This window comes from Dipodomys ordii, unplaced genomic scaffold (genome assembly GCF_000151885.1).
Source record: "Dipodomys ordii isolate 6190 unplaced genomic scaffold, Dord_2.0 Scaffold88, whole genome shotgun sequence".
NCBI lineage: Eukaryota > Metazoa > Chordata > Mammalia > Rodentia > Heteromyidae > Dipodomys > Dipodomys ordii.
In genome coordinates this window covers 3,299,493-3,324,761 of record NW_012267304.1, presented here as the reverse complement: position 1 = coordinate 3,324,761, position 25,269 = coordinate 3,299,493, and the positions used below count along the sequence as shown (strand labels likewise).

Genomic DNA, 25,269 nt, shown 5'->3' with positions numbered 1-25,269 from the left:
TAAAAGGTAGGCTAAAACTTACTAGATATAGGGAATGGAAGGACAGAAACTAAAACAAACTTACAGAAGAAACTTAGAGGTAACCAAGACAATGCAGAGTTTTGAAAAAAACTTTTTAAAATAAAAATATTCTCTGGAAAACAAGCAAATAGTTTGTGGCCATGAAACAACAATAAAATGTTAAAAATAAGCAAAGAGCAAAGAAACATATGAGGAAGTGCTCGACATCCCTGGCCATAAAGGAAATGCAAATCAAAACAACTCAGAGATTCCATCTCAACCCAGTTAAGATTGGCCAACATTGTGAATTCAAGCAGCAACAAATGCTAGTTGGAATGTGGGGGAAAGGAACCCTATTGCATTGCTGGTGGGAATGCAAACTAGTACAACCACTCTGGACAGCAGTCTGGAGGTTCCTCAAAAAACTAAACATAAACCAACCATATCACTTTTGGGCATCTACCCAAAACATCACAAGCCAGAATACCATAAAATACTTACACATCCATGTTTATTACTGCATATACACAAACCAAGTTATGGGAACAGCCCAGATGCCCTACAATAGATGAATGGATCAAAAAAAAATGTAGTACCTATATACAATGGAATTTTAAAAAGTTAATTTATTTTATTGTTTTTATAGAGGTGATGTACAGAGGGATTACAATTATGAGACAGGTAAAGTAAAGCCAAGTCAGAGAGACAAATGACACATGTTTTCTCTCATACGCAGAAGCTAGATCTAAAATACCCCAGGGCATATTAAATTATGCAGGACTCTAGGCAGTCACACACAGTGAGACCAAACGAGGATACTCTTAGGGGACAAACTCAAAGAAACAATGCTTCTGTGCCTCTAATCATATAAAATAATATTTATCAAAAGAATTCCAGGAAATGAAAACAAGAGGCTTTTTTCTCTCTTTTTGCCTTATTTGCTCATTTATGTGTATTTGGGGAGGGCAGGTAAGGGGACACAGAAATAGAGGGACTAAAGATGAACAAATGCAGCAGTGGGATTCAGTAGGTACTATGTTGAAAATGAACTATATACAACCTGCGTGTGGGGATGGGTGAGAAAAACTACAAGAGAGTGAAGGAAGGGGTGATACTGTCCAAAAAGAAATGTACTCATTAACTGACTTATGAAATGGTAACTCCTTTGTACATCACCTTTATAATAGTAATTGTATTTTATTTCACTAATTAATTGTTTTGGCCAGTTGTGGGACTTGAACTCAGCGCCTGGGTACTGTCCCTGAGCTTTTGTGCCACAGCTTTTTGCTGGTTAATTGGAGGTAAGAGTCTCATGGATTTTTTTTCCTGACTGTGTTGGTTTCAAACTATGATCCTCAGATCTCAGCCTCCTGAGTAGCTAGGATTACAGACAACAGAGCCCGGCTATAATAACAATTTAAAAAAAATGAAAAATAACCCAAAGATCCACAAAAGACTTGTAAATAAAAATATAAATGATGAAATTCAGATTCTGCTAGAAAGAGTGGATGAAAAACTTAAGAAAGTATCTTAGATACTATCTTAAAACAAACAGACGAAGTTATTGGAAACAAAAGATTTTTAATGTTAGAGGATAAATCTAGGATATTCCATATCTGACTAGAGTTCCAGAGAGGAAGAAGAAAGAGAATAAAGGAAGAAATATTAATAAATAGTATTAGAAAAAAATCCAGAACTAGGCTACTAGTCTTCACATTGGAAATGCTTAGACCATCCTACCAAGAGGGATGCATTAACAATGATGCACAACCCAGGCAAATCTTGGTAAAAATTTGTAAAAACTAAGTTTAAGGTAAGATCTTAAAAAGTTATTGATTTTGAAGGATACTATTTAAAAAGATGAAAGATAAGAAATATTGACAAGGATACAGAGAAATGGAACCCCTTTCCATTATTGGTGAGAATGTAAATTAGTATAACTACTGTAGCAAACTACACAGATTACTCCAAAAAAAGAAAAATATAACTAGCATATGATTTAACAATCTCACTTCCCAGAACATATCTAAAGGACTTGAAATCAATGTCAAAGAGATATGTACACTCTGATCGTCATTACAGTATTATTCATAATAGTTAAGACACATAATCAATCTATATTTCTGTCAATAGATGAATGGATAAATAAAATAGTGTCCATACAAAATGGAATATTTCAACTTTAAAAAGAACCAAATCCTGTCATTTATGACAGCATGGATGAACCTGGAGGAGGACATCATGCTAAATGAAATATGCCGGGCACAGAAAAGCAAATACTATACAACCTCATGTTTAAGAAATGTTAAAAGTCAAGTAGAGAGTAGAACAGTGGTTAGCAGAAGCTTCTGGAAGTGAAGATGTGGCTCAAGTGGTACACTGCCGTCTAGAAGTGAAAGCTTGGGGCTCTGAGTTCAAGCCTGAGAATGAATACACACATATAGAAAGATATTCAGTCTTCCTCTAGCCTTTTGAATTTATGGTTAAAATTATAATTGTAGTGTTGGTTTTTTTTTTTTTGGGTCCGGTCATGGGGCCTGAACTCTGGGCCTAGGCGCTGTCCCTCAGCTCTAGGTTAGCGCTCTACCACTTGAGCCACAGCGCCACTTCTGGCTTTTTTCTTTATGTGGTGCTGAGGAATCAAACCAAGGGCCTCATGCATGCAAGGCAAGCGCTCTACCACTGAGCCACCTTCCCAGCCCTGTAGTGATGTTTTTGCCTACTAATTCTAATGCTTTTACTACTCATGGGTTGTATTTTCTGGATTCTTTGCACATCTGCTAATTTTTTATTGGATGCTAGGCTCTGTAAATTTTCTTTCATTTTTTGCTATATTTTGAGTTGGAATCTTATCACTGATAAAAGGGCAATGGGCAAAGAAATTGAACAGATTGAAAGGAGAGTTGCTGAAGTGAGAAATTACATACCCCAAATAAGCTAAAAATAAAAAGTGAAGATAGGAGGTAGCAGTAGGTAGGCAGGACTTACAGATCTCAATACAGTTAAAGATGGATGCATTTGAATAAAAATATTTACAGGCATGGAGATTGTTCAAAAGAAGATGCCTTAGTTTGTGATTTCACTGCAATTCCGAGTGATGATATGGCTCTGGATGTAGTTAATTGGAAGTGGGTGGATGAAGTGATACACAGGTAAGAGTCTCTGGAGGAAAGGATGTCTAGGAGGTTAGATGGCTAGAGCATTATATTAAGTCAGCCACGCAGGTGCTGTTGTAGAAGCAATAAGAAAAAGATCTGAGCCTGGATCCCAAGTCTTCAATGAATGAGAAGGAGCTATAAAGGAGGTCAAATCTGGCCTAATGATCTGGTTTAGTATCCAGAGGCCTTGGTAATTGTACTGAACAATGCACTTTTAGACCATGAATTCTTTGCCAATGGCTTATGGATGGGCTCCCAAGAATACACAAGTCCTCTGTACAAAATTATCTATTTTCTACTTAACAAATAAGGCTTTTGACTTTCATCAGATTTTCAAAGTAATGAGTGACAAAAATAAAAGTCAAAGAATTGCTGTTGTAAAGGATTTATGTAAAGAACTAAATGAGAGAAACAATAACTGCACAAAGGCTTAGGAAAGGCACAATCTATCAATGTCACCATAAGTGTTTTTTCCTACACCATAACCATTTAAAGAGCTCAAGCCCTAAGTAAGCAGCAGGAGTAAAGACCTCATGTTGGGCTATGCACTAAAATAACTGGTAGGCTGAAAAGATGAAGAGAATGGTCCAGAAACCCACAGAGTAATATAGCACTTGGGCTCTATAATCACCTAGCTGGTAAAATCATCAGGTGGCAGCTTCTACACACATGCTTGAACAGAATTCTTTCACTTGAAGTCAACCCCTTTCATAAGATCAGGCATTTCCAAAGAATATAGGAAACCTACCTCTCAGCAATATTTTTTGCAGACTGTAGAAACCGTGCCTGGTCATTTTCTTTCAGAATATGTTCGGCTTGGTTGATGAGGACTGTTGACCTCTCAAGACACTGACGACAATTAGCCACCTGCTGTGCCAACTTTCTCAGTTTCATAACCTTAAAGGAATTAGTAAAGGAAAAAAGATAAAAAATACAGTGCTTAATTAAAAACAATAAAACACCATGAAGGAGATCTGCTGTAATGATTCTAAAAATAAGGCTTCTTAGTATCCCACAGTCCCTGTATTAACCTTTTAACTTCTCTCTTTTTTTTTGTCGGTTGTGGGGCTTGAATTCTGGGCTTGGGCACTGTCCCTGCACTCTTCAGCTCAAGGCGAGCGCTCTACCGCTTGAGCCACAGCACCACTTCCGGTTTTCTAGTGGTTTATTGGAGATAAGAGTCTCACGGACTTTCCTGCCCAGGCTGGCTTTGAACCATGATCCTCAGATCTCAGCCTCCTGAGTAGCTAGGATTACAGGCGTGAGCCACCAGTGCCTGGCCCTTTTAACTTCTTGATGTACCCGCTAAGTCTCTCCTGCCAACTTTTCCTTCTCCAACTTATAACTCACTTACATTGCACAGTCATATATGCTCAGTTATCTTTGTATTAATAATATTAATTTTGTTATGAAAGCAATATATGTTCACTATATAGAGCGCTTGCCTTGCATGCCTGAGGCCCTGGGTTCGATTCCTCAGCACCACATAAGTAAAAAGAAAAAAGCTGGAAGTGGCACTGTGGCTCAAGTGGTAGAGCTCTAGCCTTGAGCTAAAGAGCTGAGGGACAGTGCCCAGGCCCAGAGTTCAGGCCCCACAACTGGACCCCCCCAAAAAAAGAAAATTTGAAAAAAACAAAATTCTACCCACCAGAGATCACTATTTTTACATCTTACTGTCCATACATTTAACAAAAAGTACCTTATTTTTCTTTGTGAGTATCTATACCTCCATGTATATATGTTTCTAAGTCTCTTTATTCATAATGCTGTGTTTCCAAATCTGTTTCCTTGCAAATTTCAATTTCTGTGTTAGCTGGAAGTACCCAGCATGGTATACAGTGCTGTTCATCAAACCAGGTTCTCATAAAGTTTCACACTGTACCCACAGCATGAACTTATAATCACTAACTTTGACCAGCAGGCCAACAAACCTAAAACATTAGAGCTGCATGGAGGCTCATATCTGACCTTTTGGATCACAATTCTTCAGCTTTCCAGTTATTAACTTCTATAACCCTGGCACATATTTAATATCTACCATCATTTTTTTCTTTTTCCTCTTTCTTTCTTTCGTTCTTTTGTTCTTTCTTTCTTTTTTTGTCAGAAGTGGGGCTTAAACTATGGGCCTGGGCACACTTGAGCCACAGTACCACTTCTGGCTTTTTTTCTGTTTATGTGGTGCTGAGGAGTCGAACCCAGGGCCTCATGCATGCAAGGCAAGCACTCTACCAATGAGCCACCTTCCCAGCCCCCCCTTTTTTAATGATGGCTAATACAACAGCAAAACACCCAAATTCTGAGTGTACAAATATAGGAATACTTCCATATATTCATCTGTCCATGTTACCAACAACCAGGTCAAAATTTAGAATGTTTCCATTGAATTGTCATCATTTTTATTGGGTTCATAACAATAGGCCAAACTCTGCTTCTTCCCTCCTCCCTACAACTCAATTCTTCTGATTTCACGATCCAAGTTCAAACTGTAATCATCAGGATCAAACTCTGCCATCTGTGAAAAGTTAGCTCTTCCTTGGCCTCACTGAAATGTCATGCTTTACCTTTGTCTCTTTGATTTTCACAGCAATCATTTGCTTCCTTTGCTGGATGATCTCTACCAACTCATCACATTCTTCCATAAGTTTTGCCTCGTGCATAGCAGTATTCACCTGCCAAGAAAGTCCAGAGTATTACACAGTGATTGTTGCCTTTGTCCCCTGCTGACTCTTAAAAGGTTTGGACTGACAGCTAAACATGCACAACTTCTTCCATACCTCCCTCGATAAGATCCACTCCTAGAAGAAGAGTAGAGATGATGATATTAATGATGCAAGGGCATTGAAGCACCACAGATAGGAAGCTCTCCGGACCTCTGGTAGATCATGATGGTTAATGGAAGGCTGGGCAGAAGGACAGATGAGATGGGGGCATGTTATTCCCACTGTGCAATTCCCTTTACTCCAGCACCCTGTCCTGCTGTTCATTTGAAAAGAGGGTAAGGAGATTTACGTATATCAGGAAGAGAGCACCCTCCTCCACAAACACAATAATAATATTGTGACAACATATTTCTAACTGTCCTAACAAAAATGTACTCCATTTTCCTTGTTATTTCCTAATTTTAAATACATGAATGTGCAGATATATTTTCCCACTAGTTATATAAATGTGTAGGTATTTTTTCATGTAGTTGTTATATTTTACTGGTATTTCCTCACCTGGTATGTCTTTATTGGTATCTTTGTTCAGTGTCTGACTACCTTTCCTATTTTGTGAAACTACCTATATAAACTATCTCTACTGCAAAGTCAAAGTAAAAGATTCTATTCGTCATTGCTGGTCCATGGACTGATTTCTCCCATATCTCCCTTAGTTATTGATAATCCATGATACAGAGGCCCCAGAAAGGGGCTAAAATGAAAGAAACAAATCTTTAGGCTTCCTAAATATAAAGGGGAAAGAAGGCAAAGACTTAGCATACCAGGCATTTTATAGATACAATTAAATTATCTTTATAGCTTTATGATACAGCAGTCATGTTTTGTTTTGTTGGCACTAGGGTTTAAACTCAGGGCCTTGTACTTTTGCTAGGCTTGCTTGCTCACAGCAGGCAATCTACCACTTGAATCACACTTCCAGTCAGTTTTTCCTGTTTACTCGGAGATAGAGTCTCATAGGTATTTCTGCCCTTTCTGGCCTTGAATTGCAATCCTCCAGGTTTCAGCCTCCTGAGTAGATAGGATTAGTCATGAGCCACTGGCACCTTTATTCTCATTTCAAGGACAGGGAAATTGAGGTTCTGAGAATTTCAGTGCCTTGCTTCAAGTCATATAGCTGGATAAATGGTAAAACTATAATTCAAACTGAGTTGTGTTAGGTGAAACCCCTAGGCTGGCTGGGGAGGCAGATAAGGTTTCAGTTTTATTTCAGCAGCACATAGAGCAGTCACATAGAGAAGCACGATAATTCCAAGAGTCTATTCAAGGACCACTTGAGCAGAGCTCTAGAAGGCTGAGAAATAGAGAATGGATTGCTTGAACTCATTCAAACTCAAGGAGCTGAATGCGTCATTAGTAGGAGAGGGCTGCATTTTCAGCCACTATCTCTCTTCACAGATGTCCTGTACATATTTTAACTCCAGCAAAATGTCCATCTCTGGACCAAGATAGACATATTATCATCTCAAGGAATTCTCACTCATCTGAGAATAAAAGAAGTATCTAGTTCTCCCTGGGCCATTGCTTAGAGTACTTGTAAACACAGTTTCTTTTTCAGGTTGCTACTTGTGTGTACTATACATGGCATACTACCTTGTTCCCTGTAATTTACTCCTTAGACTAACCTTTACACAGCACTTATTGTATGGTAGTCATTACTCTCATCAATTTATATATTCTAGTTCTCCCAATCCTCAAAACAATCCTTTGAAGAAGGATTCCTTTCTCCCATTTGATAGATAACTTAGACACAGAGATGAAGAAACTTGTTCCAGGCTACACAGCTAGTAGTGATAGAGATGAGATTTGGATCCAGGGAGTCTAACAGGAGGGTTCACATTTTACCAATTACATATACTGCCTCTCTAGAAAATGTACCTGTCTTCCATTTCATCATCTCTTTATTCTGACATCCCTTTACCTTTAGTCAATTCAGGCTCTGTTGTTTTCCCATAGAACTACATGTCCCATATGTTTGCCTGAGATTATCCTTTTACTCAGAAAGGCATTTGCTCATTTGTTGAACAATCTTTTCCTTACCTTTCAAGGACCTACTCACTAATCATCATGTCTTTAACTTCTCAATCTTTTGTTCCCTTATTTGTATCTCCAAAGCATCGCCTTTGGAAATAGTGTTTACTACCTTACATCACAATAATATGTTAATCTGTCTTCCTCACTTAAACATAAGTTCTAGAGAACTCTTCCTCTCTCTCTCTGGAGAGACTGTGTCTTATTTGACTTTGCCTATCCCTTGCATAGTGACTGCAACACAGTATATGTTAAGTAAATATTTTTTGCATAGTATTGAATGGTGAAAACATCTTTTACTGCTTCCTAGATATGTCCACTGGGTTAAAGTTCCTATAAATCATTGTACACCATATCTAAAAACAAACTTTATTCTCTTCATATCTGCTCTTCACCTCTGGTTTACTATTTTTTTCAATGCTACTACTATTATTACTACAGTTCCTCAGGTTCAGTATCACTTTGATTGCTTCTCCCTCAGTAGCCAAATAAATTCATAGTAATTCCAAAGTTCTTCCCTTCTTTCTTTTTTGATCTTAGTAAAGCTCTTCTGGTAATAAAATGAAGATCTAAGCCAGGAAAAAACATACTGATGTTCTTACCATACTTTGGACTATTATTATAAAAAGCTTTCCTTTATTCCTCTCCCAAGTTCTAGAATTTTAACTTTGTCATGCATCTGTACAAATCTTCCTTGGCCCAGAAGCCCAGAAAAATCATCATCATCTTCATCAGAAAATGTATTAAGCATCTTTGTGAGTGATGCATTATGCTGAGGCCCTGAGCTCATCAATTTGCAATCTAGATGGCGAGGAGCCATATACATATGAAACAAGCCAGGCAAGGTAGCATAAATTAAATAGTAATTGAGTCATGTAGACTATAATCACAAAAATTGAAATGAAAGATATTATGGGCAAGTGGAAAATAGATACATGGATGAATTCAGCACTTGTATTGAACTTTAAAGATGTAATACGACTTAGATTTCAAAGGTAGAAGTGAGAGAAATTTCAAGCCAAGCAATAAGGTTTGAAAAAGATGTCACATGGTCCAACTGTGTATTTGATAGGCATTATGATATCTTTGAAAACCATTTTTTAGTCTACGGCCATACTACCCTGAACGCTCCCGATCTCGTCTGAAAAAGATTTTTTAAAGTTTAGCATATACTGACTGTCTAAAGGTGTTTCAGTGATATTTCCATGTATGTATGCAATGTATTTGTGGTGTGTGTGTGTGTGTGTGTGTGTGTGTGTGTGTGTGTGTGTGTGTGTGTGTGTGCTGGTAGAAGGGCTTGAACTCAGGACCTGGGCACTGTCCCTTAATTTCTTCTCTCAAGTCTGGTGCTCTACCACTTGAGCCATAGCTCCACTTCAGGCTTTTTGCTGGTTAACTGGAGATAAGAGTCTCAAGGAATTTTCTGCCAGAGCTGGCAGATCTTAGCCTGCTGAGTAGCTAAGACTACAGGTATGAGTCACTGGTGTCCGGCTTGCATGTAATGGATTTTAATTTAAAATATTGTTGGGTAGAAAGAAGGTAAGGACAGGGGAAGTTTACCACACAACCTTTTTTAAAGAAGAGGAACTAGGATTGATCTGATATCAGTAAGCTTGAGGACAATTTAGGAGGCTATTGTAATGTGGTTCAGAACCTAGACAAAGAAAATAAGAAGAACAAAAAGAAACAGTTAAATAAAGGGAGTCCTCCCTTGCTCAAAAATCAACTACACATCAAGCTCCACAAAGAGAAGTGTTCCTCCCACTGAACTGGAAAAGTGCCTTCTACAAAAAACACTTGTGAAACATTTGCTGATTGACTTGGCACCATAAAATATCAAAATAAGAATGGTAAGCCTAAAAAAAAAGAATGGTAAGCCTTAGAAACTATGCTGTAGTGATGTATTTTATTACTATATTTTTATTATATGTAAGTACACGTACAAAGGGGGTTTTATATGCTTCTTGGCCAGTACCCGGCCAAGTAATGAAACAAGGACCCACGACTACTTCGCCCCTTTATAGCAGAAAGTAGCTCCGAAAGAAACAACCTCTGCCCATACCCTCAGCCTGGTAGTCCCTATTTTTATTAAACAACAGAGTGGGGAATGTTAGTATTATGCTTACCTTTGGTCCTCAGCTCCACCCAGACCTGAGCCCTTCTCATCCCTGGAGTTCCTGGCATACAGCTGGCTGCTCTCTGCCCAGACCCACCTAAAATCCCATCTACCTCACTTCCTTCCCTCAGACCCTCCTGCTACCTGGATGGTGAAGGATGCCATGTGCTCCCTCTTGGGGGAAATGTGGCTCCTCTAATAAACCTTATAATAATCTTTTTTAAAAAAAGGGGGGTTATGACTACAACACATTTGGATCAATGTCACCTCTTTAATCATTCTCCCCCATTCTTCTCCAACCTACCCAACCCCTCTGCAGTGATGTAGAGAAAATACAGGTTGAAGTGTGGGAGCCAGAGTGGGAAGGGGGTTGCAGACAGTCATATCTGGGGAGATAAAACAACCAGGTAGAACAAGTAGAGCGGAAAGTTGGCTGAAGAGGCAAAAATCCCTAGCTAAAGGTAAAACAGTGACATTAAAATCTTTCCATGTCAAGAAGCAGCCTGAAAGAACAGAGTCTTGAAGTATTTTGTGAATAAGAAATACTTCAGGGGAAAACTGTCTTCATGATGTAAGTAAAACGACTCAAGTTGCTTGGAAGGTACTTGAAGGCCCTGGTGTTTTGTTTGCAGTTTTGTTTGAAAATGCGGTAAGATATTTTACATGTATTTTAACTCTTACCTGGAAACAACTGGAGTTATCATGTTAGTTGGTTTGTGAAAGACCCTAGCTCCTTATTTAACCTCTGCTCTTGATTTGAATGAATGGATTTAACTAAATCTCTAATAAGTGACTTAATGTTTATAGAAAAATAGATCCTCTTTGCAAAAATCATTCGGTCAATCTTGTCAATTTATTTGTGTGAACCTATCCACCTCAAAAGGACCTTGGGAAAGGCAAGTTTTAATGTTTTAAGATTAAGTAACCCAGGCCCAGGCAAAGTGACACATGTCTGAAATCCCAGCTATTTGACAGGCTAGGCCAGGCAAAAGTTAAATTCTATCTAAAAATAAGCCAGGTGTCACGCGCCACACTTTGAATCAGGTAGTTAGGAGGTGGAGGTAGAAGGACGGCTGTCAAAGCCCTGCCCTGGAAAAAGTATAAAAGTCTCTCTGCAAAATAAACTAATGGCAAAACTACTGAGAACATGGCTGAATTGGTAGAGAGCTTTCCTAGCAACTGCAAGATTCTGAGTTCAATTGCTAGTATTGCCAAAAACAAATACAAAGTTCCCAGGTCAAAATCCTCCAAGGCCTAGGTATTCAGGACTTCCCAACAAGACCTAAGACATTTTTCCTATACTTTTTTTTTCTGGGTCCAGTCATGGGGCCTGAACTCTGGGCCTGGGTGCTGTCCCTGCACTCTTCAGCTCAAGGCGAGCACTCTACTGCTTGAGCCACAGTGCCACTTCTGATTTTCTAGTGGTTTAATGGAGATGAGAGTCTCACGGACTTTCCTGCCCGGGCTGGCTTTGAACCGTGATCCTCAGATCTCAGTCTCTTGAGTAGCTAGAATTACAGGTATGAGCCACCGGCACCCAGCTCCACATTTCTTTTCAACTACTTAACTTATTTCCCAAAGTTCTTTTCTATCTCTTGGCCCAAAGATTGATGGCAAAAGTAAAATGTAGTCTTCCCAAATTTTCCCTAATACAAAAACACAAGCAGAAGGACTTTACTGGTGATCACTACAGAAATAAATATGTGGGTTTGCAAAAGCCACATTTGTGTTTGCCAGGTACTGGAAAGTAAACATACATTAAAGGAGTCTTCAGGAGCCAAGTGCTAACCAGCACATGCTTGCAATTCTAGCTACACAGAAGGCTGAGATTTGAGAGTTGTGTTTTGAAGTCAGCCAAGCAGGAAAATCCATGATTATCTCTAATTAACCATCAAAAAAAAAGCCAGAACTGGACCTATGGCTCAAGTGATAGAGCATGAACTTTAACCAAAGAAGTTCAGGGACAGCTTCCGTGCCCTGAACACACACACACACACACACACACACACACACACACACACACACACACAAAACACACACACAATTTTTTTAAGTTCAAAGATGTATTACAGATATGTATGCTGTCATTTTGAGTCTCTAGGGTTCACAGATACATGGGCAGAAGTTCAGGATGCACTGGGGAAAATATCAAGATCATGGCACTGTATTAACACGTGAAGCATTATTGAGAACAAGGTGGAAAGAGAAAGCAGGCACAGTACTCAAAGACATAGAGGAGACACACCAATTTCTCACTTCCTGTTATAACACTAGAAGAAAGGCTGAGTGGGACTTTATTCAACATGAAGTTATTTCTGTGCAAGAGAGATGAGAAAGAAAAGTGAGAGGTAAATTGGATATCTGATAAATTATTGAGAAGTTGTTATGAACAGCTTTATCATCTTACGAAGCTGCAAAAAGTTCATTACTTTTTTACAATGATGCCTTAAAATGCAATGCTTATGAAGCAGACCTAGCAGTCACCATGGCTGCATCAAAGCTAAAGTGTTAACCTAGATTGCACAGGGATGTGTGCATGAATGCACACAGGCCAGCAGCAGGAGGAAGGCTCAAATGAATTAAAAGAAATGAAAAAGAAAGGTTTTTTTCAATACACCACAGCATTTCAAAGACAGAACTGCCAACTTTAAATAAAATAACAAAAGGGAGCAAAAATTTCTTTAAATGGTCTGATCCATTCTTTTAGATTTGGGAGAGATAGCCCTTTAATGGACTAAGGAATTTGTGAGACTATTAATAGAATTTTCAGACTCATGTAACTAACTCCTGGATAACTATAGCCTAGAAGGCAATAACAGCAAGAAAAACAACCAAGGAATAGTTAAGCAAACTTTGGTGTTAATATCTAAACTACAATGGGAGATAAGGAAGAAAGAAGTAGGTGATGAATGGGCTATCGAAGTTAAAACACTCAGTGAGGAAGAAGTGGCAACTAAGCCAGCTCTTAAGCCATATCCAGCAGAGTAAGAATGGCCTCAGGCTGTGGAAGGTCTCCAGACACTAAGAAAGTTTCTATCAGCTTACAGCACAAATGGCTAACACTTTTCTTGTGTGTACCATGTACTAGACACTGTTCTCATTGCTTTGTATTTTTTGTATGTACTGGAACTGAGGCCTGAATTCAGAGCCTTGTGCTCTCACTTGGCATTTTTACTCAAGACTGGCACTCTACCACTTGGGCCAAACCTCCACTTCCTCTGCACTATTCTTATCTGTTCTTGTTCTATAGAAGAACCCAAAAATCACAGAGGTCAAACCACACTGTTCAACTAGGCAGTCTGGCTCATGTCTATGATTTTTGTGTGTGTCTGTGCCAGTCCTGGGGATTGAACTCAGGGCCTCAGCACTGTCCCTGAGCTTTTGTGCTAAAAGCTAACAATCTACCATTTTGAGCCAAAGTTCTACTTCCAGGTTTTTGGCAGTTAATTGCAGATAAGAGTCTCATGGACTTTCCTGCCCAGGCTGGCTTTGAATCATGATCCTCAGATTTCAACCTACTCAGCAGCTAGGATTATAGGCACCATCCACTAGCACCCAGAAGATGTCTATGATTTTAAATTCTTCTTTCTCTATGTGTTTGAGAGAGAAAAAATTAGACAAAATCTATATTCATATATGTTTCTCTCTTTTTTTGGCCAATCCTGGAGCTTGAACTCAGGGCCTGGGCACTGTCCCTGAGCTTCTTTTTGCTCAAGGTTAGCACTCTACCACTTGAGCCACAATGCCAATTCTGACTTTTTCTGTTTATGTGATACTGAGGAATAGAACCCAGGGCTTCATGCATGCCAGGCAAGCACTCTACCACTAAGCCACATTCCCAGCCCATGTTTCTCTTTCTTTTAGATTTATGTCTCAATGTGAATACATTCCCTAGAATTAGCCATTGCAAATGTTTTCTATATTTTCTTCCTGACTTAACATAGTACTAAAATACATAGAACATATTTAGAAAGCATAAAAATGTGCATACTTGTATGCATAAACAGATATTCCATATTTGCCTTACACTAGTCACACTAGTGAAAATACTGGAGATAGAGTGCAAAGTTGTTTGTTGCACATACCTGCCTTAGGAATATTTTTTGCCAAATGGAAATTCTATGTTGATTTTGGAGTACTTTCTCTCCAGAGATTAAAGCAAACCTTCATAGCCTTAGTTAGGGTTAGTTGCTCTCTTCCCCATATTCTATTGCATGCAAGAAAAAGTGGAAAAATATGATCTAGATTTTATATCTGGTATTTTATATACATAGATATAAATTCCCTATAAAATAAAGCAGAGATACCTTTTATATCTCTTTGGAATCATATGCTGGCTAGCTCTACAAAAGACTGAACAAAATCATAGAATTCCATATTTTGACTTTACAACTAGAAATACAAGGTCTGGACAGGGAAGAGTTTAACCAACACATATTATTGATAAGTCTATAGTCAGATCTTTTTTTTGTCAGTCATAGGGCTTGAACATTGGGTCTGGGCACTGTTCCTCATCTCTTCAGTTCAAGGCTAGCACTCTACTACTTAAGCCACAGTGCCACTTCTGGCTTTTTCTGCTTATGTAGTGCTGAGGAATCAAATCCATAGCCTCATGCATGCAAGGTAAGCACTCTACCACTGAGCCACCTTCCCAGCCCTTGATCTTTTGACTCCCCATCTAGTGTTTTTTTTTCCACTCTACTGCTCACCTTGTGAAGCACAACACTTGTTTATAATCATTTGTAAGATATAAAAGTCTCAGTCTCTCACCTCCATGCATTTATGACCATTGGGTCTGGGAAGTTGGCTCAGTAGTAGAGTGCTTGCCTCACACCCATGAGGCCCTGGGTTCGATTCCTCAGCACCACATAAGCAGACAAAAGCTGGACGTGGCACTGTGGCTCAAGTGGTAGAGTGCTAGCCTTGAGCTGAAGAGCTGAGGGACAGGGCCCAGGCCCAGAGTTCAGCCACCATGACCAACAAAAAAAAAAGAAATATGATCATTTATATCCATATACAAAAACTTATACAGTGATTATAGCTGTTATTTGTTATTAGGCCCAAATTGGAAAATATTGACATGCTCTTTACTGGGGCAAGGATAAACACAAGTTCATATAATGGAATACTAGTCAGCAATTAAAAAAATCATAAACAGGCTTTGAAAGTGACTCAATGGCAGAGTGCTTGCCTTGCATGCATGAGGCCCTGGATTCGATTCCTCAGCACCACATAAGTAGAAAAAGCTGGAAGTGGTGCTATGGCTCAAGTGGTAGAGCCTTAGCCTTGAGCTCAAGAGCTAAGGGACAGCGTCTAGGCCCAGAGTTCAGGCCCCATGACTCACAAAAACAATCATAAACAATGTTGTTATACAAGAGTTGAATGGCTCTCAGAGGAATTATGTTGAGTAGCATAGAAAATCACAGCATGTATGGAAATTATACAATGAAGCACCTCATATTATAAATGCATGTTGACTCAAAAATAAAATTTTAGTGAGAATGTTGATCAAGATGTATTGTATTCATAAACTGCTTTTTAACTGGCAACTCCTTAAAGGCAATAATTAAATATATATATTATTTTAAATCATAACATGACTCCATTTACATGACATTATTTTTGAGGTTTTCATCTTTTCTTACAGTACTGGAATCTCACACTTGGTAGGCAACTGTTCTGCCACCTGAGCTAACCCACAGACCTCATTTACATGACATGCTAGAAAAAAAATTATAATGATGAGATACAGTTTATCAGTTTCAAGGAAGGCAGCTTTGAATACAAAGAGGTAACACAAATGAGAGTATTTAGGGAGGGAGAAAGAAATTATGGTATCTGAAATATGATGTTGAGTAAAGAATAAATGTATATGATAACATTAAAATACATATACGCCCTAAAACGTTGAATGCATGTGAAAGTGGTGATACAGTATTCGGCCAATGAGGTTCTTGGTTCTGATAATTATATGGTTATGCAAGACATTAGTGCCGGGGAAACTTAGGTAAATGGTATATGGGAATTCTATATTATTTTAGTAACTTCCCTGTGACATAACCCTTCAGAATAAAAATCTTTTTTTTTTGTTGGTCATGGGGCTTGAACTCTGGGTCTGGGTGCTGTCTCTCATCTCTTCAGCTCAAGGCCATTACCCTATCACTTGAGCCACAGTGTCACTTCCAGTTTTCTGAGTAGTATATTCGGGATAAGTCTCACGGACTTTTCTGCCCGGGCTGGCTTTGAACCATGGTCCTCAGATCTCAGCCTCCTGAGTAGCTAGGAGTACAGTTGTGAGACACTGACGCCTGGCCAGAAAAATATCTTAAAGAAGAAAAAAAATTCAGTGAGCCAAAGGCCCAACTGATAAAGATTCTCATATTCATAAACTACTTCGTTGAATGGCAACTCATTTGTACAACTACTTCTAAATAATAATAAAAAAAAGAAGTCCAGTATTGATGGTTCATGCATGTAATCCTAGCTACTGAAGAGGCTGAGATCTGAAGATCGCAGTTCAAAGCCATCCAGGGCAGGAAAGTCCAGAGACTCTTATCATCAGATGTGTGGCTCAAAGTAGTAGAGAGTGCTAGCTTTGAGTGCAAAATGCTCAGGAACAGTGCCCAGGCCTTGAGTTCAAGCCCTATGCCCGACAAAGTATAGAGTGGTAGAGTATCAGCTTTGAGGCCTTTAGGATAATAGCTAAGCAAAACACCCCAAGTTGAAGCCCAAGTCTGGATACAAAGAAAAATTTTATAGATCTGATAAAGATCTCTGTCTCTCCTCTCTTACTTTCACATACATACACCCTAGTCTATTTTTAGCCCACTTATAATTCTTAATAAGAATACATACTTGTTATCTATTGTGTCTCCCCACTCCACAACTAAGCACTTTAAGATTAAAGATATTGTTCTTTTCTATTGCATCTTCAACACAGAATAGTACCTGGTAGACTGTAGGTGCTCTATAAACTTTTGCTAGCTGGATGGCTGGCTAGCTAGATGGACAGATGGATATGCATATCTTAGTCTTGAAATAAAAGCATAATGAAAAGTTTAGCCAGGTGCTGGTGGCTCACCCCTGTAATCCTAGCTACTCAGGAGGCTTAGTTCTGAGGATTACAGTTCAAAGCAAGCCCGGGCAGGAAAGGCCATGAGACACTTATCTCCAATAAACCATTCAGAAAACCGGAAGTGGCTCTGTGGATCAAGTGGTAGAGTGCTAGCCTTAAGCTGAAGAGCTGAGGGACAGACAGCAACCAGGCCCAGAGGTCAAGCCCCAAGACTGACAAAAAAAAGAAAGAAAAGAAAAGTTTATACAGTTAGTCCTCCATATCCATGAATTCCATATTTGTAGATTTAGGCAAACTCAGAAAAATATATGGAAAATAGTTCACCTGTACTAAACAGGATAATTTTGTCATTATTTAATAAAATGTAATATAGCAACTATTTATATAGTACATATATTGCATTATGCCTTATAAACAATTAAGAGATAAAGTATACAGGAAGACATAGGTAGGTTATATGCAAATACCGTACCATTTTGTATCGGGGACTTGTGGGTTTTAGTGTCTAGAAAGAATTCTGGAGCCAAATTCCCCACAGAAACTGTAATGATTATACCACGTTAGATTTCTTCACTAATATGACCATTTTCCCTTCCACTTGCTTCTTACACAATTATTCAAAATGGTTTCTCTCATCTGTTGTGTCATCTCATAATTGTTTGATGAAGTGTGAAAAATTTGGAGAGATGTTGTAACAACCTAGGTGCCAGAAGACCACATATTTTTTTGGGGGGTGGGGTCCAGTCATGGGCCTGAACTCTGGGCCTGGGCGCTGTCCCTCAGCTCTTCAGCTCAAGGCTAGCGCTCTACCACTTGAGCCACAGTGCCACTTCCAGCTTTTTTTTCTGCTTATGTGGTGCTGAGGAATCGAACCCAGGGCCTCATGCATGCAAGGCAAGTGCTCTATCACTGAGCCACCTTCCCAGCCCTGACCACATATTTTAAAATGTTTCCTTTCTTGGGCTGGGAAGGTGGCTCAGTGGTAGTGCGCTTGCCTTGTATGCATGAAGCCCTGGGTTCGATTCCTCAGCACCACAAGAAAAAAGCCGGAAGTGGCACTGTGGCTCAAGTGGTAGAGCGCTAGCCTTGAGCTGAAGAGCTGAGGGACAGGGCCCAGGCCCAGAGTTCAGGCCCCACAACTGGATCCAAAAATAAAAATAAAATAAAATAAAATGTTTCCTTTCTTAATGTCAAAAGAAAATTCCCTTTGGATGTATAAAATATTGTACTTACAAAAACCAGTCACCAGAGGGTACTGTTTATGCAATTATCATTTCTCAGTATAAACTGTGTATCAAGCCATGTGCTGGGTATAAAAACAAAATGTAGAGGACATAGCATCTACGCTCAGAGTTTACTCTGGTAGAGAGAAAAATCAGTGCATAGAAGTGCTATGAAGATGCATTATACTCATAAACTGACATGTTTAATTGGAAAAAAGAAAAATGCTATGATACAGAGACAACAAATACCAGAGACTAGGAAGTAGATACATCAGGAATGGAGAAACATGGAGCATGATTTCCTGCAGGAGGCAACACCTGAATTGATCCTTATAGGGCAGTAGTTGTCAGCCAGAAGAAAAGAGTTTGTGAATTTTATGAGGACAAGCTTGTTTTTCCAGTGTCTGATCCAATTCAGAAATATGATTTGTACTTATTTACAAAGCTAATAAGTTATAAAGTACAGGAGGTAAAAGAGCATGCTGGAATCAAAACAACATTGAGATTCCACCTCACCCCAGTACAATGGCTATAATCAAGAAATCTAGTAACAATAGATGCTGGAGGGGGCTGTGGCCAAAAGGGAACCCTATTGCATTGTTGGTGGGAGTGTAAACTTGTTCAACCACTTTGGAAAGCAGTATGGAGGTTCCTCAAAAGATTCCGCATAGAGTTCCCCTATAATCCAGCAAACCCACTTTTGGGCATTTACCCAAAGGATCACAAACAAGGCCATACTGAAGCTACCAGCACAACTGTGTTTATCGCAGCATTATTTACCATAGCTAAGATATGGAAACAACCCAGATGCCCCCTCAGTAGATGAATGGATCAAGAAAATGTGATATATATATATATATGTATATATATATATATGTTTGTATATATATATATATATATATACACACACACACACACACACACACAATGGAATTCTATGCCTCCATCAGAAAGAATGACATTGCCCCATTTGTTAGAATATGGAAAGACTTGGAAAAAATTATATTAAGTGAAGTAGCCAGGCCCAAAGAAACATAGGTCCCATGGTTTCCCTTGATTGCAATGACTAGTACATGTCTAGGACAAGCAGAGGTCAAAGGCTATGTACATATGACCACATAAGATGATGTTAAGCAAAATGTGCCCCAAGTCAGGGACACAAGTAGTTTTTTCTTTCTTGCTATTATTTTTAATATACTTATAATGCACTATGTGATTCTTTTGTTTCTTTTGTAAATTCTTTCCCCACAGTATAACCCGTTTTCACTGTATTTGATTCTGGAGTTCTGCATATTGTATATACATTTTTGCAATTTTGGGAGGGGAAGGGATATAGCAGAATGCTTAAATGGGGGTACAGGTTGACCCATTGTGATGATGAGATGTACAGGACACTATGTTGAAACCAACTTTACAATGTGGGGGGGGGAGGAGTTGGGGAGGTGGGGAGGGATGGAATGATAGGGGAAAAACGAAGGAGAAGGTAACAATGCTTGATAGGAAATGTACTCATTACCCTACTCATGTAACTGTAACCCTTCTGTACAGTATTTTTACAATAAAAATATATATTTAAAAAAGAACATGCTGGAGTGCTAAGCAATATCATTATGAGTGTTACAAAAATTTATTTCTAAGATGATGGAGAAGCATTGAAGGGTTTGAGGAAGAGGAATGACATGATCAGGAGTCTTGTAATTTTCAAAATTCAGTCCCACAGCTTGTAGAAAATGGATGATGGAGGTGACAGAATGGGTCAGAAAGAACATTTAGGAACTATGGCTTCCAAAAAGAATGTGGCATGTCTATGGCTACTGCCTTCAAGGAGGTTACAGTCCAAAGAAAAAATTAACATCCAATCAAGAATTTTCAATGCAACAGAGTAACACAAATGTGCACAGGTTGCTCTGCCTCATTTCAGGCACTTAGTAGGTAGCAAAGGTAGTAGCAGAACCCAGGCTCCTAATTCCTAGCTCAGAGTGCTTTCCATAATTGCCCTTTTCATTGCCTTCCATAACCACAGAATAATGAGAATTATGGAACAAGAGGAGAAGTAAGGCAGGAGGTCACAGCTTATGTTTTCCTTAGTCTCTAACTGGACTGCAGAAAAAAATATAGCTTCTTTTCCAAGTTTGACATAAGCATAGTCCTCAAGATATTTGTTTCTAGGAGATGGATTTGGCATCCTGTTACAATCCATACAAATAAAGTACTCTCTTAAGGAGAGCATTATTCTGAGAAAGAAAACATTGTCTTTGAAGCAGGATTTTAGATAACTGAAGAAAAAATTACCTGAGCTACATTAGTGAAGTATTAAGGAGAAGGTGGCAGGGAGAGAAGTACCAAGAAATAACCCATGGACAAAGAATTGAGGCATTCTGTTTGAGAGCATCAATAGGAAGGAAAGCCTCAGAATAATCTCCAGATCTGTGATTAGGTAACAAGAAAACTTGAGGATATATTTCCACAGGTCTCAACTACCTCATATGTTAGGAAAAAGATTAAGGAGAGCTAAGGAATTTTTGTGAGGAAAAAGTTCCACAGGTGAGGGGATCCCAATGCTCTTGGGTAGAGGATCTTGGTTGAGCATGGATTAGGAAAGAGGAGAGGGAAGGGAGAGGGGAGAGAAGAAAGTAGAGAGGACAGAGCAGGGACTGTAAGTGTAAATTCCCTGAGGAAAGTGTTAAGGCCAAAAGGCCCAGGTAGTACTGAGGTGAGGATGTATCTTTACCAAACAAAAAATCAAAATTAAATTAAAGTTGGAAATAGTTGAAAGAACAGGATCTGAAGCCAAACAGTTGTCTTGAGTTAGCCTTTTGGTACCATTACTTACTAACTGCTTACCCAAGTTTGGGGTAAGTGGTCTCTGGTTCCCCTCTTCCATAAAGAGGATAATGCAAATACCTATTTCATACACATTGCCTAAATTATATGACACAAGTTTCATACATACTGATTAAATTAGATAACACAAGTAAAGTATTTTTTGGATGCATGATAGGTGTCAAATAACTGTCATTTGATTTTTCTTTGTTTTACTACTTCCACTACCATGACAATGATGATAACTATGACTTCTATCAATATAGTCACTGGGATTTTTTTTTATTCCTGGAGACTGAACTCAGGGCCTGGACACTGTCCCTGAGCTTCTTCTTTTTTTTTTTTTTTTACTTGAGCCACAGGGCCACTTCCAGGCTTTCTGCGTACGTGGTAATGAGGAATTGAACCCAGGACTTCGTACATGCTAAGCAAGCTCTCTACCACCAAGCCACCTTCCGAGACCTCACCGGTTTTTTGCTTTTTGTTTTTTGGGTTTTTTTGCCGGTAGTGGGACCTGAACTCTGGGCCTAGGTGCTGTCCCTCAGCTCTTCAGTTCAAGGCTAGTGCTCTACCACTTGAGCCACAGCACCACTTCCAGCCTTTTTTGTGTATGTGGTGCTGAGGAATCTAACCCAGGAACTCATGCATGCAAGACAAGCGCTCTACCACTGAGCCACCTTCCCAGCCTCACTGGGATTTATTTTTGGCGGGGGGGGGGGGGGGTCTGGTCCTGGGGCCTGAACTCTGGGCTTGGGCGCTGTCCCTCAGCTCTTCAGCTCAAGGCTAGTGCTCTACCACTTGAGCCACAGTGCCACTTCCAGGTTTTTTTCTTTTTGCTTATGTGGTGCTGGGGAATCAAACCCAGGGCCTCATGCATATCACTGAGCCACCTTCCCAGCCCCCTCACTGGGGTTTTTGACAAAACCAATAACAAGTATTTTTTATCATCAGGATTTTTTTTCATTTTTTGAATATAGCTTACTTTGCTTTCTGTAATTGGGATCATGGATTTGTTTTTCCTTGGGATTTCCATGCCCCTTCTCTTATTCTTCCTTCCACATCTAAGCATCTAGACCTCATTTCCCTTTGCTGGACAGAGTTAGCCTTGCTTGTAAATGAAAGATGGATGCTCATTCCTATCAGGAGCCACATCATCACCTATTCTCTTCACTCAAGAGTAGAAGGTCAATGTCAAAAGGGAGGTTAACTGCTGATTTCTTACAAAACACAGATTACATTTCATGTGGTTGCTTGGGAAGGAATTTGACTGGCCTGAGCTTGTTTTCTTGCTCGGAGTTCCCCATAATTAACACTGTCTCTCAGGCTCAGAGCCCAAAAGGTATTAGCTTCAGTCTAGAAGAAATAGGTGTGAAAGCAAGAAAGATATCTAACACCACAATTCCTCATTTTAAAATCTATAATATCATAATTACATTTAGTTCTAGTCTCCTCTATAGTGCTCCCTTAGGGAGCGAATTCCGTGCTCTAAGCTCCAAGCACAGTACATCTCTGTACACTGGAGGCTCATTAAAGCACTTGTTAATGTATTAATGAATATGCATCTTCCCTATCCAATATCTGTTCTGTGTAGGAAGGTATCCACCTATTAGCCTGGTTGTGGTTGGAGGTGGAGGGAGTGACAGTTGTGAAAAAAGTGAACAGAAGTTTGGTAATATGAAAGTATCACTTGAAGCAGTGGGTTACACAGGCTCCACCAGGGACCCTGATAGATGCTACCTGATGCTGACAAGTGCTAGGCTTACCTACATGTGTCTGAGTACTTGAATAGGCATAATCCTACAATTTACAAACCTCTTTCCCATCACTAGGGAATAACAAGTCTGTGCTCCCCTACCCCTAAAGCTACCTTTGGGAGATCTTTTTTCCAAGACAAATCTTTTCTTAATGTTACCTCTAAACAGATTCAGTTATATCTAACCAATGACAGCATGGGGACAAAAGCTATCTTTGGGCCTTTACTTTCTGCCTGTGGCTTAGGGTTCCCCACTTTGGAAAGCCCAATAGATTCTAGAGAAAATATAATGATATGCAAAAGAATCCCAATCTACTCAGATTCCAAAGATACAATAATATAACCACATCATTATATTGTTATCATGGAGCTTGAACTCAGGGTTTGGTTGCTTTCCCTTAGCTTTATTTTTTGCTCAAGGCTAGTGTTCTACCACTTTGAGCCACAGTTGCACTTCCAGTTTCCTGGTAGTTAATTGGACATAAGAGTCTCACAGACTTTACCCCTGGGGCTGGCTTCGAACCATGATCCTCTCAGGCTGAGTAACTAAGATTACAGGTGTGAGCTACTGGTGCCTGGCCTCTCTCTCTCCCTCTCCCTCTCCCCCTCCCCCTCCCTCTCCCTCCCTCCTTCCCTTCCAATCTCTCTATCTCTATCTCTCTCCTTTCTTTCTTCTCTCCCTTCTTCCCTTCCTTCTTTCCTTTCCCCTTTCCCCTCCTCTCCCCTCCCCTCCTCTCCACTCCCCTCCCCTTCCCTACCCTCTTCGCTTGTCACTGTTTGGTTGTTGTTATTGTTGTTATTGTTTTTCAACAAAACAAAGCTAAGCATAGAGGCACATGCCTGTAGTCAGGAGGCTGAGACAGAAGAGTCCTGAGATTGAGGCCTACCTGGACTACATAGTGAGTCCTTGTTTCAGAAAAAAATTAGATGTGTAATTATTATAGCTGTCTAATTGTTACAGTTTAGCCCTGAGAGTGCTTTCAGGGCCTGAGCACAGGCTAGCCCTCTATCATGTAAGCCACAGCTCCTTTTCCAACTTTTTGGTAGTTTATTGGAGATAAGAATCTCAGGAATTTTCCTGTCTGGGCTGCATTGGAACAGCTATCCTTAGATCTCAGCCTCCTGAGTAGTTAGGATTACAGATGTGAGCCACCAGTGCCTAGTGCTTTCACATATATTTGATTCATTTGATCTTCTCAACAACCCTTTGAGGTAGGGTAAGCATGATTGTCAGAATTTTTAGTATAAGGCAAATGGGATCCAGAGATAAAGTGACTTGCCAAAGTCATAAGCTAGCAAGTGTCAGAGTCACAGCCCAAAGTGGACTGCCTGACTCCAAGGCCAGATCTCCTGCAGTTGATCCATGTTCCATTCAAACCACCAAAGTAACCCTGCCATTTGATAGCTCTCTTTGTAGCAAAAGCTATTTTGAGGAAAACTGTTTTCTCTTTTTTTTGAGGATTTTCATGTTCTGAGTTTCCATTTCTTATCATCATTTTTGTCTCCAAGGAGGCAACAGAAGACAGTGGAAAGAGCTCTGAATTTGAAGTCAAGCAGGCTTGAGTATTATTCCAGCCTTGACACAATCTGGATAACTTTGGACAAGTAATTTAGCATCTCAGAACCTATGTTTAAGAGCAGTTAAACCTCTTAGAAGAGGTTGTGAAAAGTAAATGAATTAATGGAGATAAATATTTTATACTATCTGGAGCATAGTAAGAATTGAATAAAAATGAGTTTCCTTTCCCATTCTCCCCACTTCAACTTACTATGCTGGTCTGAAAGCAATCAATTCTTGTTTCCCAGAAAGCAAAAATTCAGATGTTCATTTATGTGTTTATTCACATTTCTTACTATACCATAGGATGGCTGGCATTTGAACTCCTTTTTTTTTGGTCCGAGTCCTGGGGCATAAAGTTAGGGCCTGGGTGCTGTCTTTGAGCTTTTGTGCTCAATGCTAGCACTCTACCACCTTAGCCACAGATCCATTTCCATCTTTTTGGTGGCTTAATTGGTGATAAGAGTCTCAGTGACTTTCCTGCCTAGGCTGGTTTTGAACTGTAATTCTCATATCTCAGCCTCCTGAGTAGCTAGGATTATAAGCATGACCCACCAGCACCTGGTCCTTTTCAACTCTTGTTCCATCCCAAAGGATACTGCCACTATCTCTTGTTGGTTATTTGAGATAGGTTAGGACTTACACCTAGCATACATCTAGGTATATGTGAATTTGTTTCTTAAAAAATTAAATTGCTGGGCATTAGTAAAGCAACTCAGGAGGTAGAGGTAGGATCTGCAGTTCAAGGCCAGCCTGAACTACAGAAGGAAGGAAGGAAGGAAGGAAGGAAGGAAGGAAGGAAGGAAGGAAGGAAG

At 39.6% G+C, this 25,269-nt stretch overlaps 1 protein-coding gene across 3 annotated transcripts in view; it reads right to left on the bottom strand.

Annotated features, from left to right (window-relative positions):
• Mid2 (midline 2) overlaps positions 1 to 25,269 on the bottom strand; it is a 103,027-nt gene that overhangs the window by 22,299 nt on the left and 55,459 nt on the right. For all 3 annotated transcript variants that reach the window (XM_013025822.1, XM_013025821.1, XM_013025823.1), the window contains exons 4-5: positions 5,720 to 5,827; positions 3,907 to 4,055 (exon numbers count right to left, since the gene is read on the bottom strand). In XM_013025822.1, coding sequence (XP_012881276.1) covers positions 3,907 to 4,055; positions 5,720 to 5,827 — 257 coding nt within the window. The remainder of the gene's footprint in view (positions 1 to 3,906; positions 4,056 to 5,719; positions 5,828 to 25,269) is intronic.